The following is a 17,488-nucleotide window of genomic DNA, read 5'->3' on the forward strand; positions in this document are numbered from 1 at the left end:
GTGCACTGGTAGACTTTCAGTGACAGACTGAAAGGGTCATAATCTAAGACATCAGCTCTTGTATTTCAAGCGTGTCATATACAAATTGAAATAACAACAGAGGCAAAAAAAAAGAGACAAAGTTTGTTTAGAAATGGTATTTGAGAAACAAAGGTTGCGATGCATGGCTTGACAATTGACAAAGTTAATTAATTATTCGTTTGTGAGGTTTGAGCAAACACTTTGGCTGTTATTTAAGCATGCAGTGAAGGGCAAAGCCCTGGAAAGCATCTAAGTCAGATACTTTAATGAGTTGCAACATACAAAGATGCCAACCCTGGATGACATTTTAGAGCAGATCGGAGAATATGACTTCTTTCAGAAACAAGCCCTCTTTGTCTTATGTCTGCTTTCTGCTGCCTTTGTTCCCATTTATGTGGGGATTTTTTTCCTGGGATTCACCCCCGAGCATCACTGCTTCAGCCCCGGGGTGGCTGAGCTGAGCCAGCGGTGTGGCTGGAGCCTGGAGGAGCAGCTGAATCACACTGTTCCCGAGTGGGGTGGCCATGGGGCCAGTTTCAGCAGCCGCTGCAGGAGGTACGAGGTGGACTGGAACGCGACGGGCATCAGCTGCACCAACCCCCTCGGCAGCCTCATGGGCAACCAGAGCACTGTCCCCCTCGGTCCCTGCCATGACGGCTGGGTCTATGACTCCCTGGGGACCTCTCTTGTGACTGAGGTAAGACACAGTTTGTCCAGCAAAATTACTCTTGCTTACACACCTTGAACCAAGAAGATCGCTTTTGGGGCACAGCCTGAGCCTGACTGCTGATAAATAGTGAATATCAGGACTCGCTAGGGACTTAGAGCAAAGATTTATATGGGTAAATAATGGGAAATGATGGCTTTTCCTGGGAGGATAACAATACAAGCTTATCATCAATCAGACAACGGCTATTCTCATAATTCAGTATTTCAGTCTCCGAAGTGAGAGTAGCACCCCGTAGCCCAAACTGAGGAATTGCACATTTTGGTGATAATCTAAACATACTCACATGCAATGAATACAAAGTAGAAGACAGGGCTAAATTATGTCAGATAATGAGTTAGCAACAGCAATGGTCTTTTCTTCCAACTTACACTACCTAAACCAGATAGTTTAGAAAGTGAAAAACTGTGCAGACCAGTACAACAATCTAAAAGCCACTACAGTCATCTGAAGCATAGGAAGGACTTCCAGAGAGAACTTCTACTTCTCCTCCAGTCCCAAATCTGTATTAACTATACCTAAACCATACCTAGCAGATGTTTCTGTAACCTGTTCTTAAAAAACTGCGATGCTAGATACTTTACAACTTCCTCAGGCAGAATATACATATTCCCTTGCTTCGCTATCACTACCATTACAAAGCAATTCCACCTCACTTTCTCTTGGGACAGACAGGTTGGGGCAGAGAAGAGCACTCCCAGTTGTCCTCTGCATCGGTCAAGCCAGCGAAACTGATCTGAGCTGGTTGGTATGGCCCCAGCAAACTTGTCTGTGTTAGAAAGAGGTTCAATAAGCAGCCAAATACATTCATGCTTCTTTCTGGGCTGAAGTCTAGTTACACCTGAATGAATATTTCCAGCTGTAGAGAAGTTAACACCAGTATGCCCTTGTCCCCTCACTGGGTGCGGGTTGGTAACCTGTTAATTGTAAATCACGAGCAAGTTACAGAGTACCAGTTCACTGCAGAGAAAAATCAACCACATCCTGGGCGTGGTGCCAGTGCTAATGAGGAGTGGGACAGACATCTCTTGGCTCCTCTCCAGCAGGGCTCATGGCAGCCCTGCCACCTCTCATGCCTGGCACTGCTTTCATGCAGCAAGATAAAACACGGTTAGAGAGAGGCCTTGGCATCTGAGAAGGCTGGAAGCGATGTTCCAAGCATCCTCCAATTTTCAAGCAGATGGGTGGGAGGAGGGGGTGAGATTTTTTTGAACTTTTTAATTTGTTCATTCAAAGTTCCTCTCCTTTTCTCACTCTCCTCGTGTGTCATTGTGCAATCATTTTCCAGGGTGTAACTTTTCCATGAAGTTTGGGAAAATCTGGACAAGATGTATTGCAGATGTCAGTTTGAGAGATTAGAGGGTTTCTTTTCTGGAGTTTGTTTTCTAGTTGTTTGTCATTGATTTCCTTCCATTATCCATCCTCAGAAAGCCATGGTTTGTATTGAATGTTCCTGCTCATCTGACTGTGGTTGCCCTTGCAGTTTAACCTGGTGTGTGAGGATGCCTGGAAGCTGGACCTCTTCCAGTCGTGTGTGAACGCTGGGTTTTTTATTGGCTCCATGAGCATTGGCTACATAGCAGACAGGTAGGTAGTATGTAAACAGGTGTGAGATGAACTGTTTCCTCTGGTTATCTGCTTTCTGCATGTTGCTGAACAACAATGATGATTCAAAGAGGAAATTAATGCATTTAAACCTTGATCCAAAAGGCCCGTGTATCACTTACAAAGGTGTAGATGGTGGTTCCTAAGTCCTGGCTTTCAAAGGCTGTTGTGATCCAGGAATCCATGGAAATGCTATGGTGTTGCTCTAATGTTACAGCCAGTCAGTGGCTCCATGGGGAATCTGCACATTCACAAGTAAAGAGATTTTGTTTTCTTTCACAGTGGCAAACTGCAATGAGAGCTCAGAGTTTGAGATGAAATTTTAACTCACGCACCAAGAGCTAATTGCCCGTCTTCATGATAAATTTGTTTCACATTAATTTTAACAGCATCCAGATGGACATAAATCGGTTTCAAAATAGAATTTTCTCAGATACAGAAATAGAAGAAGTTGCTCCTTCTTACATTTTCTTTGGTTCCCCTTTTTGTCAGCTGGCACTGTATGTAGCCAGATCTAGACCTTATTATCCCTCAGCTCCTCTTTTCTGTTACAATGTCATCATGCCATAGATCTGCCCACTGAGTTTTTTGGGGGGTTAGACTCTAAGCAAATCTAATGCTTTGTCACTGGCTTTCCTGTGTGTTTACCAAGATTTTCAGTAAAATGGTAAGAGCGGCTAAGACTGGAATTTGGAGAGGTGACGGTAACATGGGGTAAACAAGCCTTCTGTAGAGTTGGTCTGTCTTGGAGAAATGTTTTTTTTTCCTTGTATTCTGAGAACATACAAGAGCACTGATGGGCAATAGCCTTTTCCTCCCATGCTGATTAGGCCTCAGAATCATCTCTGTTGGACAGATATTGCCACCGTTCTCTTCACTTTCCCTCTTCTCTACGGGGGAAGCTGTACAGGAAGGGGCACAGCCATCCCCCATAGTACTTCTGCAGTGTCACAAAATAAGGATGGGACTGTGTTTGTCTCACTGGTTCCCACTCCCATGTTTTGTTGCAGGCAAACACATTGTCAGTTAGGTTGTGTACGCCATGTTTGTGGGGAAAGTGGCTGCCACAGACCCAGCTAACCCCAACCTGTCCCTCCACACAGACAAACCTGCTTGTGAAGAAGCTCACCTATGGACGGATTGGACAGACCACTTTCCAGTGCTCAGTAAACCATTATCTTACTGTCAGTGAACAAGACCACGTTGGAAGCTTTCTGCTTAAAGGGATTTGTTATCAGAAGATAGTGATTTTTCAAAGTAATTTTTTCTGGCCACATCTTGTGTGTGGCTACAGCTTTGGCAGAAAGCTCTCTCAGGTGGAAGACATCAAATGGCTACAGCAGTACCACAAAGATCCTACATGCAATCTTCAGTCCTGGGCTGGAATCCTCTGTCTGATTTGAAGAACAAAGGTTGACACACCTATGCTAATTTTTGCTTTTCTTCACACGCATCTTGAAAGATCTTGGTTTCTTTTTTGCATCAGAAATGTATGTCAACTTCTCATCTTCTCTTCACCTTGAACTTGAATTCTTGTTTTCTGGCCAGTCTTCTAGTGAATTTGAAAGTATTCTGTCCTTTTTCCCAGAACTGATGCTCAGATAATGATGCACAGCTCACTGGGAGCAAAGGAGGGGATACATATGAGCCGCTCATCCAGGCACAACAGGACATGAAACAGCAGTGAGCAGATCTCGTGACCATCAGAGGCACCAGTCTTCAGATCACCTTTTCAGCACAGAGATGGATTAAACAATAATGTTCACTGGCAAAGGCATTTCTTGGCAGCGTATGGCTGTGCAAACCAACAGAAACTAGAGCTCCCAAACCCACATCTCTGAAGTGCTTTCTCTCCATAACAAAATATTGAAGCATCTTTTTACCAAAGCTTATTATCAAGCAAAAGTATGAAAATATGTGAAGGAATAGAATATCATTGCTGCTAAGATAATGCACGCGCATGTCATGCATCAAGGGTTTTTCTACTGCTCTGCTTTCTGCCTTCCTGCCCCAGTTCACCATGGTCCTAAAGCACTGCAAGCACCCAAAAGCAAAACAAAATCCTATGCTTAGAGATGTGTTTAGGGCAAAAACAATCCCCAAAGCCTCAAAGTTAGTAGAGGAAATAGGAAAAGTCCCATGAATTTTGTGTTTCCTGGATTTGAGGTACCCATCCTCTTCCTGTCAGATGGCCTGAGTACAGCTGGAGCACTGGTTTTCCCCTGCGTGAGATTGCTGCAACCCACCGTACTTGGGACAATTACAGTATCACAGTATCACAGTATGCTAGGGATTGGAAGGGACCTCAAAAGATCATCTAGTCCAATCCCCCTGTCGGAGCAGGAACACCTAGATGAGGTTGCACAGGAAGGCGTCCAGGCGAGTTTTGAATGTCTCCAGAGAAGGAGACTCCACAACCTCCCTGGGCAGCCTGTTCCAGTGCTCTGTCACCCTCACTGAGAAGTTTCTTCTCAAATTTAAGTGGAACCTCTTGTGTTCCAGCTTGAATCCATTACCCCTTGTCCTATCATTGGTTGCTACTGAGAAGAGCCTGGCTCCATCCTCATGACATTCCCCCTTTATATATTTATAAACGCTAATAAGATCCTGCAAACATAATAATTCCTGCAAACATTTTAGGTCCTTCAGGGGAGATTTCATAAGCTCTTTCGAAATGTACTTCTCTCTGAGGGATTAGACCTACTCATTTACTTGATCGGTTTCTGGGCACCCACCCAGGTGCTGACTTTGACATTTGAGAGTCATAACTGCCTTGGAAATGGCACGCCTGCTGCCCCAGACAGCTCCCGAGGTCCACGCTGACATGCAGCACTTGCACCTCTGCCATTCAAAGCTGAGGCACTGGGAAAGGGCCTTTGCAGGAGAGGGCCCCTCTTGTGGTCTGATGAGGCTCTCTTGGGCTGGACTTTAAGGCAAGTCAAAAATGTCTGTATGTCAGGCTCATGACAGGAAGCAAGTTTGAGCGATGGGATCTGCTGATGTTATTATGGAGAACAGAAGACATTTATTTTGGCTGGCATCTATTATCATGCTATTTTTGTGAGTGGACAATTACTAATTAAATGGGGTTTATAAATCATACTTCTAACTGAATATATATCTGTCAGCTAGAAAACAAATGCCTTTCCAGTGTTCCATTAAGCTTGATTCTTTTGGAAACAATTTATTTCTGACTATCAGTGAGTCACAGGAAATGACAAATAACAGTGATGAATAAAACCCTCTTCAAGAAGAGCTCAATAGTCAGTCAAAGTCGATGAGAAAATAGGTGATTACAGTTATCGAACAAGATCCCCATTAAAAAGCTATTGCAGCTTTGAAAGATGGGCTGAAGAGCTGTATCAGAGCATTTCTTGAACTCATTAGCAAAGTCATTAACCAGAAGTGAGCAACGACCTGAAAACACAGGTCAGAGGAGTCCCCTGAGTTTCCATTGAGATGAAAATTCTTGCAATGGGAATAGCAGATACAGACTCCTACTCAAAATGAACATAGAATAGGAGGACGGGGACCATCTCTAGCCTCTTCAAACCCTTTGGTTCGCCACTCTACCCTGCCAGCAGCTGAGCTTCTCTTTTCTCTTTTCTTCTTTCCCTCTGCAGATTTGGCCGCAAACTCTGCCTCCTGGTCACAGTCCTCATCAATGCGGTCTCGGGGGTTCTCATGGCCTTTGCGCCGAGCTACACCTGGACGGTGATCTTCCGGCTGATACAGGGACTGGTCAGCAAGGGGGGCTGGCTGACAGGCTACGTCCTCAGTTACGGCAGCTTGCAGTTACACTCTCTGGGCAGGAACCCCCGGTTTAGCTGCAGGGCTGACCCACACTGGTGCCATGCGATTTTTAAGGAACTGTGTGTAACAAGAGCAGATGGTGACACTGAGCTATTTACACCCAAACTGCACCTCTTTGCTTAAATGCAGGTGTTTATAGCCCAAGCTTGCACCAGCTTGTAGACATCAATGGGATAATTAGGAGGCAGCTCTGAAAACTAGAGAGTGTTTGCACCTGGAAAGGCACACACCGAAAAGGAAGGACAAGGTCTAGGGACAATAACTAATTGAAAACACTGCAAAGATGTATGACATTTTTCTGGGAAAGGCAGCAAGTGGTGCTGTGAGAGATAACACTTGTGTTTCACAGCCCTGGTGCCAAACCCATTTTTTGCTGTGCTGTTTCACATGCTTGGCGGGTAGGGAGGCTCTATTCCCAAGCCATATGGGAGGAGGAGATGGAGGCAAGCAAGTGAGAGCTGTTTATTTTATTTCCCATTTAGTTCTTAGCTAGAAGGAGTGGGAGGAAGAAAGCAACCTTTGTCCCATGTTGATGGGCAAGGTTACAGTATCACAGTATCACAGTATGCTAGGGATTGGAAGGGACCTCAAAAGATCATCTAGTCCAATCCCCCTGTCGGAGCAGGAACACCTAGATGAGGTTGCACAGGAAGGCGTCCAGGCGAGTTTTGAATGTCTCCAGAGAAGGAGACTCCACAACCTCCCTGGGCAGCCTGTTCCAGTGCTCTGTCACCCTCACTGAGAAGAAGTTTCTTCTCAAATTTAAGTGGAACCTCTTGTGTTCCAGCTTGAATCCATTACCCCTTGTCCTATCATTGGTTGCTACTGAGAAGAGCCTGGCTCCATCCTCATGACATTCCCCCTTTATATATTTATAAACGCTAATAAGATCACCCCTCAGTCTCCTCTTCTCCAAACTAAAGAGACCCAGCTCCCTCAGTCTTTCCTCATAAGGGAAAGACCTCATAAGGTCCTGACACCCTTGAAGGCGCAGGGGCCAAGTCCCCAGCTGACCAGCGGAGGAGGAAGGGTTGGAACTTTCCCTGTGATTTACACCACAGACCCGGACATGCTTTTCTTTCCCATCCAAACCCACACCCGCGCACCACGACACAAGGGCACGGCTAAGCACAGGGACTCCGCGTGGTTTTAGCTGGCAATTTACTTTTGCTCCTAAAACTTGTCTTTGCAGTTGCAGAATTTGTTGGCTCAAACTACCGGAGGTCAGTGGGCATCATTTACCAGCTTGCCTTCACCCTGGGACTCCTCGTCCTCACAGCCCTGGCTTATGCACTTCCGCACTGGAGGTGGCTCCAGCTCGCGGTCACTCTGCCCAGTTTCTTCTTCCTGCTCTACTATTGGTAAGTGCCCGCTCTTACAGCTCCCAGCAACACTGAGCCACAACAATGAAAACAGTGGACTGTACCTGAGAGCTGCAGCATCTCGGTAGGGATCGGCCGTAGCACTACACGTAGGATTTCCAAGATGATATCGGATGAGATCTGGCATTTTTCCATTCCCTCTGCCCAAGGGTTTAGTCTGAGTCACCTAAGAGCAAGGGACTACCTGCAACATGTTGTGATGCTTCTGTGTTTGGAGTCCTTGCCATCCATCACAAAATAGTAAATCCTTATTTCTTGAACAGTACTTGATTTACTGTGAGAAGTGAGGTTTTCTACTCATTGATTACAATTACCTTTTTTTTTAATGCAATCAACAGACTTTTGTTGAGTATTTGTTAAAAAATTGAGTGAAAATGCTCCTTAGAAAATTCCATAACCAAATCAGGGAACAGATTCAGGACGGTTTTTTTGTTTGGTCTTTTTTTAAAAGGTTATTTTTAACACGGGAGAGCTTAAGGATCAGGTTTACAGCTCTTCTTTTTTATATCCACAAACTATTAGCCACCTCTAAAACATGTCAAGAGAATTTATCTCAGACTAGTATTTCCAAACTATGATAAACTGGTTTTAACCTTAAAAAAAAAAAAAAAAAAAAAAAAAAATCAGGCTATGTTGTCATTCAAGAGGAGCACGAATCGGAGTGCAATCATTGACAGCCACAGCTACCAGTGAGTTCAATACAGCCCATGGATATTTGACACACCATAGGATCCTAGTTTGAGAAACTCAGTTCCATTTTAATTTTCGGCGTAGCAGTAACGTGCCTTCTGCTTCCCCATAGCTGTCATGCTTATGTGTGTTGCAGGTGTCTGCCTGAGTCTCCCAGGTGGCTAATAGCTCGAAAGCAAAATGACAAAGCTATGGAAGTTATTAAGCGCATCGCCAAGGGAAATAAGAAGAAGCTACCACTCTCTTTCCAGGTGACTGCACTGCATTTGCTGAGTGTATGCAAACTTCAGGGAAAATAATGTTATGAATTTAGGATTGTTATGGGTTTGGAGTAGAGAGCAGAATGGTGATCAAAAGCGCTGCAGTTCCCTAAAGCAAAGGCAAGTGAGTTTTCTTCTCTCTGACTGCTTAGGACCCTTGCAGAGCATTTATGGCTTGCAAAAATAGCCAGTAGACAAGAAAAAATTGTCCTTTAAGTAGTACCAATTAACAGTAAACTCACCAAATCTCATGACTGAAAATTCCAGAACATCCTTATTTATTATCCGTTTTTAAATGCTGCTTCATGCCATGCAACAGTGTGATACACACGGCTACAGAGACACGAAGAGTGTCTAAATAAATTTTCATGTTTCTTTTCCCCAAAACATTGGAGAAGTTAATTTTCCCTCAGTTACTTAACTGGCAAATGAAAACCCTCATCCTCCCATTAATCCAGAGGAAAACATTCATTGCAGTTCTCACCACCCTGTTCCCTGCCCTCTGTAATCTCTTGTCCTTCTGTTGCTTGCGCTCCCAGAATCTCAACTCTGAAGAAGAAGATGGAGAAAAACTGAAACCTTCATTTCTAGACCTGGTCAGGACACCTCAGATCAGAAAACACACGTTCATTTTGATGTACAGTTGGTAAGGGAAGGCTGTTGCAGCCCAAATGGAGGTGTGTCATTCCCTGCCCTAAATCGTCATCATTGATTTAAGCCTGTTTTATTCGTGACCAGCTGCAAATCTCAGTTCTTTGCGTAAACTGTCTCTCAAAGTGGCTTCATTTGCACCCTGTTCTCTGCACAGGTTCACGAGCTCTGTCCTCTACCAGGGGCTCATCATGCACATGGGAATAGCTGCTGGGAACATCTATCTGGATTTCCTCTATTCAGCTCTCTTCGAGTTCCCAGCCGCCTTCATCCTCATGCTAACACTGGATCGCGTTGGCCGTCGCTACCCCTGGGCTGCAGCAAACGTGATGACGGGTGTTGCTTGCCTCGTTACAGCATTAGTCCCAGACAGTGAGTCACGCAAACCTCCTCCATCAGTTGATTCTCTCCCTGTCTCTTGGTTATTGCCCTGGAAGATGGACAACAATCCTTGCTGACCTGGCCCATGTCAGTACTGTGATCCAATGAAGACCAATACCATAAAAGCTCATGTATGTCCCCCATCAGCATTTCTACCAGCTGATGAGAGGCTGGAGAAATGGGGTGAATTAAATTTCCAAAATGGCATCAAATCAGATGGCAAGTCTTCAGGTGTTAGATCATGAAGTGTGCTACATTAAGTCCACAATTTTTGTCTGGCCTAAAATGTAGATTTGAATGCACGATTCCGGGATTTCATCCAAAGATCCCCGTGTTTTCTGTTTCAAAAAAGGACAAATGTATGGGCATACGCACACACTTAAACACCATCTGGGTACAGTAAGAGCTTTCTGCCATCAACAGTGCTGCTGCCATGAATGTAGGATGTTGAGCAACCACAGTGACAAGCACTTGGCTTTTGTTTAGCTAATTGTTTGGTCCAAGGCCATAGCCTCAAAGCAACGTCTCCCTTAAGGGCCAACGAATGAAACATCTTTCCTTTTTCTTTATGGAATACAACTAGACCGAAACCACAGACATAACAGTGCCAAACAACTATCAGTTCACGGGGGGACAAGGACAAAACCATAAAATGTTGCAGAAAAATGTCATAGGCAAAAAACCCAAAGCGTCCAGACAATGGAAACTGGATTTAGCAGGTGCCTGGGGAGGGCAGGAGCTATGCCAGGGACCACTGGGCTTTGCTGGGGGAGCGCAGGGGTGGGAGTCCCTCAGCCCTGCAGCCTGTGCCAGGACGTGGGTGAGCGCCTTGCACTGGGGACAGGCATGGCTGGTGAAGACGCTGCTGCTGCCGACCCGGCTCAGCCCATGGTTTAACACCCTGCCGGGCTCGGCAGCAGCACCCGCCAGCAGAGACCCCAGCCCTTCCCGCTTGCCTATGTCAGCACTGCTAGCCCCGAGCTAAGCCACCTTCAGAGCCCATATCCCAAAGTCCAACCCTCCAGAAAAGAGCTATTTTTCACCCAGGACAGCTCTGTGGGGGCAATGTGGCAGGCAGAGCCCCGGTGGGGAGGCAGGGATGGCCCTGGGACTACCACAGCTGCAATTGCTGCAAGCCCCGTACCCCAGTGGCTGGTGTCTGGGCTCTGGGGAGGCAGCCATGGGTCAATAAAATACTGCCCAGGGCTTGATGCACCCCCCAGCTGGCTAAATGAGGGAGAAACTCAATGCTCCAAGTGTGCTAATAGCTGAAACATCTGAAGCCATGATCCAAGGTCAGCTTGGGATCTAAAAGCCTATGTGGCACACAGAGGTGTCCTGGACTGACTCTACGTGCAGGGCTGGGATATTCATTTATTTGCAGCAAACATCTGTAGCTCCAGATGTGAAAGCAATTGGAGAGCACGCACCGAGAGACAGAGAGGCAACACAAACTTGTCCCAGCCTGAAAGCCATCAGAAGCCTCTGTGCAAAAGCACGGAGTATCTTGCTGATAAGCAGATTTCAACTACCAAACAACACAGCTGCCCTCCGATTAGTTTTACTGCAAGCAAGAAACGGGTTCTTGCCTAAACTTCTGGTTAATGGACTGGATAACCCAAACTAGTTTGTATCATTGATTTCTTCTCTCTGCGACAGCAACCTAGCAAAGTCTCAAGTCTTGGTTATTTGCTTGAATCACAAGACAATTGCATTATAAATACTTATTGAGTGAAATGGAACACCATCACATGCTGTCCTTTTGACTTTTCATGACAGCAAACTTACCGTTTCCTTAGATTAAATCTTTAATGCTGTTTTATGTCAAGAGCAGAAAAAAATGTAGTTTTGTATTCCAACCTTAACGTGCACAATGTCTTTCCAGCTCTTTATTGGCTTAAAATGAGTGCAGCTTGCTTGGGCAGGATGGGAATTACAATGTGCTACGAAATTATTTGCGTGGTAAATCCTGAGCTGTACCCAACATTTCTCAGGTAAGTGCACCATCTTCTGTTGGTTGGTAACAGCTCTGGGTGTTTCTCTGGGAGAGGCCGTGAGAGGCCACCTCAAGGCTGTGGATGCAGCTGGGCATCCTGTGGCTCATGCACTGCCCCAGAAAAGGAGCTTGCATCTATAAAATACACCTTGCAAAGGTGCAGGTGAGCTGCCGGGTGGTGCAGCAGAAAACCACCCCCTTCCCTGGCCAAAGCACCTTCCCCCAACACTGAGGCAGGAGGTTTCTGAGGGGATGTGTAGAAACTTTTCCAGACACCCTCCAGGTTCCCCTGCTACTGCAGTTCAGTGAACCAGAAGTCAAATGCTCATTAACATCTCTACTCTAATACAGGTCTAGTCTTAATGTCTAATGTCTTGTCTAACTCTCTCCCTCCTCACCTATTTCATCTCGTGGTATTTCTCCACGGGAGAATGCTCTGTCTGTGCTCACTTGATTATGTTCACCACAGTGGGGGCCAGGCCTTTCTAAGCCCTTTTCTGTCTTTTCCTTTTTGCGGCTCATGGCCCATCCCTCCTCCCGTCAGCTGCAAATCCCCTGGACCAAGTGCTGACCTGCTCATCCTGGCAGCAGGGGTGGGAGAACCCTTGTGGGTCCTGCCAGGGTGCTGGGGTGCAGAGCTGGATGGGGCAGAGCTGGTGACGTGTGTGTGGGCATGTGCGTGCACGTGTGTGTGCTTGGGCTTTGCAGGAACCTGGGAGTCCTCGTCTGCTCGTCCATGTGCGACCTTGGTGGGATCATAACACCCTTCCTTGTGTACAGACTCGCGGAGCTCTGGCACGAGCTGCCCCTGGTCGTCTTTGGTAAGAGAGCTGCGACACGGATCAGTTGGCCACAGCCTAGATGGATGAGTTTGGTGATCTATGTCCTGCCTTTAAAAAAGACATTTAGAGAGATGTATATATACGCGTGTACACATGTAAGATACAGCTTGGTAAGTCTGTTTCATCTGGGTGTTTGGAAGCTGTAGCAAAGTCACCCCTTAGCCCTTCCTGCAGCAGAGGGGATCCCATGTTTTTGGGACAGCTCTTTCAAGCTTTGACTTCTTCCTGCTGAGCCCTTCCCAAGGGAGGAATGCCTTTGGGTTCTTCCCCTCTCATCTGCAGGATGGTTACAGGATCTGAGGTCTGAGCAGGATGGCCTCGTGTCTCCCTATACAAGCGGGCTGCTCCACCTCTTGCTGGCACCTCAGGGGGCCCATTCTGTCAAGGATCCCATGGTAATTTAGGATGGCAAAGCAGCATGTCAGCCCTAATGTTAAGGCTGTTATCCTAAAAAATGGGCTGCTTTGAACATCTGCTACTACACGCATTCAAATCGGTGTGCCTGCACGCACCGTCTGCCCTGACCATGGTCATAACAGGGTCTAAAACTAATCAGAAGGTGAAATTGGCCAGGTGGGCAGGTAGCAACCTTTGGTGCATGTCCTAATCTAACCAAAAGTGGGAATGACAGCTAGCTAGTGTCACCCTTAATCCCGTACCTGCTGGACAACCACAGCCAAAACCTGTTTCCTTTGGATTTTGTGCACAAAGCAAGGGAGCCAGACCACCTGTGAGTCTGTGGCCCAGGATGGCTTTCCAGGCCTCAGATGCACCTCAGAAACATCAACTATTACTCTGAAAAATGAGAATCACATAGATAAAAAGCCAAGCATTATTATCACTTTGAGAAGTCCTTATTCAATCGTTGGGGCAGCTGTGTCTCAATGAGAACTAGTGACTTGGAATTAAATTTGGGCATGACCATTGCGTTGCCTTTGTGATCCTTGTTCTGTGTTTGCAGCTGTGATTATTTTAATTGACGGCGGCTTGGTTTTGCTCCTACCTGAGATGAAGGGAAAGGCTCTGCCTGAGACAATCGAAGACGCCGAAAATCTGCACAGGTATGGCATTAAGCATCCTCATGCAGAGCAGAAAAACTCTCCTTTACATCTGCAAAATCTGCTAAAAAAAAAACCAAACATTTATTGTACTTCTCTGAGAATCTGTTGGGTTTTGTTGTAGACATGTAAATACAGTGGATAGCTGGTGGGTAACTCATTGCCGGTAGCAATATCAGGCTCTGGGTCCTCCTGTATGATCTGACCAGAATCCATTAATACTTAATGCGGGAGCCAGACAGGAAGAGAAGGCATGGAGGGCAGTTTCACAGGCCATCTGAAAAGCATTGATCTGGGCTTTGGTGGCTCCTTAAGCAGTGCTTACAGCCGCTCTGCCTTGACAAGTGTCTTTCAGCATGGGGAAATGCGTCCTCCTTGCCACAACCGGCTGCTGCCAGCAGCCAAAGGTAGCTTTTGAGCAGGAGAGCACCTTGGCATGGTGGTATGAGCTTTCAGCAGCTCATTCAGAACATCCTACCTGCCTGGGGAAGGTGAGGCAGAGGGAGAAAGGCACGGCTCCTCAGGGAAAGGCGAGCAGGTTGATGGCATGGAAACCCTACTCAAGTTGGCTGTCATACCTGTGCAAAGTAGACCCAGGAAACATGACCCTTGGTCACACCATCCTCCCGAAAATTTAACAGTCCCATCTATGCATCCATGCCTGCCATGTGCACCCCCCATGCCCAGGGGTGCTCACGACCCCGGTCTCACCCCCCATACACAACTGGGCCAGCAAGGGGACCGATGATGTTCCCAGAGATGCTGACATTCGATGGGGACAAAACTGGCTGAAGTGTGGTTTTAAATTTGGGGAGCAAAGCAGGGAATGTCCTGTGATTTCAGTGCTTTCTCCTTCTGGCACGACTTGCACCTGCTAGAGCAGCTCCCAGGGTGAGGGTAGAGCTCCACAGGCGCTGAAGGAGCCGCTCAGATTTACTGAAGCTGATATGGAGCCAAAAGAGACAAGCCAGCCTGGCCAGAGAGGGTTAGCAACATAGCACAGGGTAAAGCATGGAGATGTTGCCTCTAGAAAAAGTTAGGAAGTCCATACACGCAGCCACAACCCCAGGCATTACTTTAGAAACCACCTAGAATAATAATTTTTACAGTAGGAAATGCCAGAGTTAAAGTTACTAGTGCTACCATTATGTTAGGATTTCCAGACAGCAGAGCAGCTGCAACAAGGCCAGAGATAGCCTCCAATTTACTCCTTATTCTGCTGCTCTTCAAAATAATATAACTTCATTTGAAAAATTGCCAGTGAGACAGCCATTAAACCTAGTTTTCAATGAATGTAAGCATATGGATTATTTGGTGGATCATGCTACTAGCCACCAGGAGCATCATCTGCCTTTTCACCTTTCCTTCCACAGGCAAGAGAGAAGCAAAGAAAAAATGATTTATCTCCATGTTCTGACCTCCGAAGCTGCCCCCAAGTAAGAATCATAGAATCGTCTAGGTTGGAAAAGACCTTTAAGATCATCAAGTTGACCGGTTAACATAGCACTGCCAAGTCTACCACTAAACCATGTCCCTAAGCACCACATCCACACATCTTTTAAATACCTTCAGGGAAGGTGACTCAACCATTTCCCTGGGCAGCCTGTTCCAATGTTTGATAACCCTTTCGGAGAAGAATTTTTTCCTAATATGCAATCTAAACGTTCCCTGGCGCAACTTCAGGCCATTTCCTCTTGTATTATTGCTTGTGACTTGGGAGAAGATACCGACCCCCACCTCACTACAACCTCCTTTCAGGTAGTTGTAGAGAGCAAGAAGGTCTCCCCGAGCGTCCTTTTCTCCAGACTGAACAACCCCAGTCCCTCAGCTGCTCCTCATAAGACTTGTGCTCTAGCTGCTTCACCAATTTTGTTGCCCTTCTTTGGACACGCTTCAAGGACCCATTTTGCCCCATATCTGGCTTTCTTAAGGCAGGGAGGCAGAAGGGGGCCAGCAGAGGGTTCATAGCAAGCACAGCCCTCGATCCCACATGCAGGGGATGAGCCAGGCCAACACAGTGATCTTTCCCCCATTGCACTCTCCCAGCTGCCAGTACTCTATGGCTTGGGGACTTCCCAAGCTAGAGGTTGTCTGCCTGGATTTCTGCCTTCTGAACACATTCATGCTTCTGGTATCCCAGGGCATCTGGTAGCAGCAACTCATACAGTGTGAGTGGGAAACTCATGAAGGAACACTTTCTTCTGCTTGTGATAAAACTAAAAATCTCCTCAGGCTGCTCACTTACAGCAGGAGTGCATTCATGAGCTCAGCTCACCTCCTCCAAGTTACAACTGATTCTGCACAAAAGCAAGCATGTAGACAGTAACTGATTTACTGTCACAACTGCCCCTACACCCCTTTTAAAATCTTGATACTATCAGTCAGTCTATGGCTCCTGACACCCAGCAGGTCAGCTTCATGAGACAGCTCCTGCTGCCCAGCAGCGAGCACCGCCACTGCAGACCATGCTTGGGGAGCCCAGGGCACCCAGAGGCTCCCCTCTTCCCTCCCAGTTTGCTCTTCTTCTTCCAGAGAAATAAGTACAAAAAATAATTACTTCTAAACCCAGACTGGACTTAAGCTCTGGCATCTTAGAATTTCACCAGATATTTGGCAAGCTGGAAGACAAAAAGGAAGGCAAAGAGGAGTTGGAGGCAGCAAAGCCTCATGATGTGGGAGGCTGCGTGCATATACATCATTAAGGGACCAGTGACAGGGCAGGGGGAGAAAGCCCCATCATAGACACCCGCTAGGAGTGGCATGAACAATAACAGATCACAGTGCCCTACACATGAAAGAAAATTCATGTTTGTGTTTATGCATGAGTGTTTTCCTAATGCCATGAGTTTGGGGTTTTGCACAGCCAAACTTCGAAACAGCTGTAAAGACTGAGGCGGGAGGGGGGAAAGATGAGCCAAATAAAGGATATGGCTTTCTGAGTAAATCTCCCTCAATAACATGCTGGAAAATCACTGCTCTAGTGTTTTTGAAGGTTGAAGGGACCTCTCCACAGCCCTTGGGAAGCACTTAAAATGTGATTCACATCATAGTCATCAACTTGTGCGTATTCTCTGGATTTGGGTTTGTCTCCTGACCAGTCCCAGTTCTGGGAAGAGGCCCAGCTTCTTCGTATTTTAAAAACATTTACAGAATGTAGATGACACAGTGCCATACAGTAGGGATAGGATTGGAGGAAGTTGCAAATAAAATCTAGCACATGCATTGTTTTGATCACACAATAAACAGGGGAGCTGGAAAACACATGAGCTTTGTACTGGACTGTAGGATGTGATTTTCTGCCAATTCATAAGCACATACACACAAGAACACCTTGACAAAACAACCATTTTAAGATTACAGCTTGCAGACAAGAAGTCTGTGGCCACATTTCATAAGATAAAATTAGCACCGGAGTCTCCAAAGAGCAGCTATTGTGGCATGGTGGTGTTTGGGTGTGCTGACAGCAACAGCAGAAGACAAGAACAGTCCTTAGAAAGTGCCACCCTGGACCACATCTGCAACCAGTGCTGTCAGACAGTACCAGAAACCTTGTAAAGGTAAAGAGCAATTATTTCCAAAACCCACTTATTGAAGGTTGGTGGGTACCCTGAAACATTGAGTTTTTATGTTCTCTTTCAGCACAGTCCTCATACCATTGTTTTAAGTAGTTGGGGAGGGGACAAGTTCTTCTTAAAAGGCCAGTCTCGCTTTCATTAACCAGGACACAGCCATGTCCAGGTGCTCCCTGTGTTGCCTGAGCCAGCCAGCAGTTGGGCCCCAAAGCGCTCCCTCCCAAGCTCCAGGGACAGCACTGCCACTGAGCTGGTTACAGTCCAGCAGCCCCAGAAGCAGACAAGCTTCAGCTGCTATTAATGGGAAGGGAAGCTGGCAGGATGTTAGACAGCTTGTCTCATACCCTGGAGGAGATCCACTCCTACCACGCGCCCAGGACACAAAAGCTCTCTGCATTTTGAAAGCAGCCATGTGCAGCTGGACCAGATTTGACATGTTTCATTGACTACCCAACTCCAGGAAGTAATACATGAATTGACCGGCAAGGAA

General features: G+C 46.5%; 1 protein-coding gene across 1 annotated transcript; it reads left to right on the forward strand.

Moving 5' to 3' along the window:
• Positions 1-307: 307 nt before the first annotated feature.
• Positions 308-14,866, forward strand: LOC309670475 (solute carrier family 22 member 2-like; the record flags this gene model as incomplete). Its single annotated transcript, XM_082481441.1, has 11 exons — positions 308-718; positions 2,232-2,335; positions 5,977-6,131; positions 7,359-7,527; positions 8,375-8,489; positions 9,038-9,144; positions 9,307-9,521; positions 11,416-11,524; positions 12,235-12,347; positions 13,330-13,429; positions 14,800-14,866. 11 exons carry the CDS (start codon positions 308-310, stop codon positions 14,864-14,866), a joined length of 1,665 nt encoding a protein of 554 aa, XP_082337567.1.
• Between the last annotated feature and the right edge of the window lie 2,622 nt (positions 14,867-17,488).

Source organism: Vanellus vanellus, assembly GCF_965231255.1.
Source record: "Vanellus vanellus genome assembly, chromosome: 3".
NCBI classification, from domain to species: Eukaryota; Metazoa; Chordata; class Aves; order Charadriiformes; family Charadriidae; genus Vanellus; species Vanellus vanellus.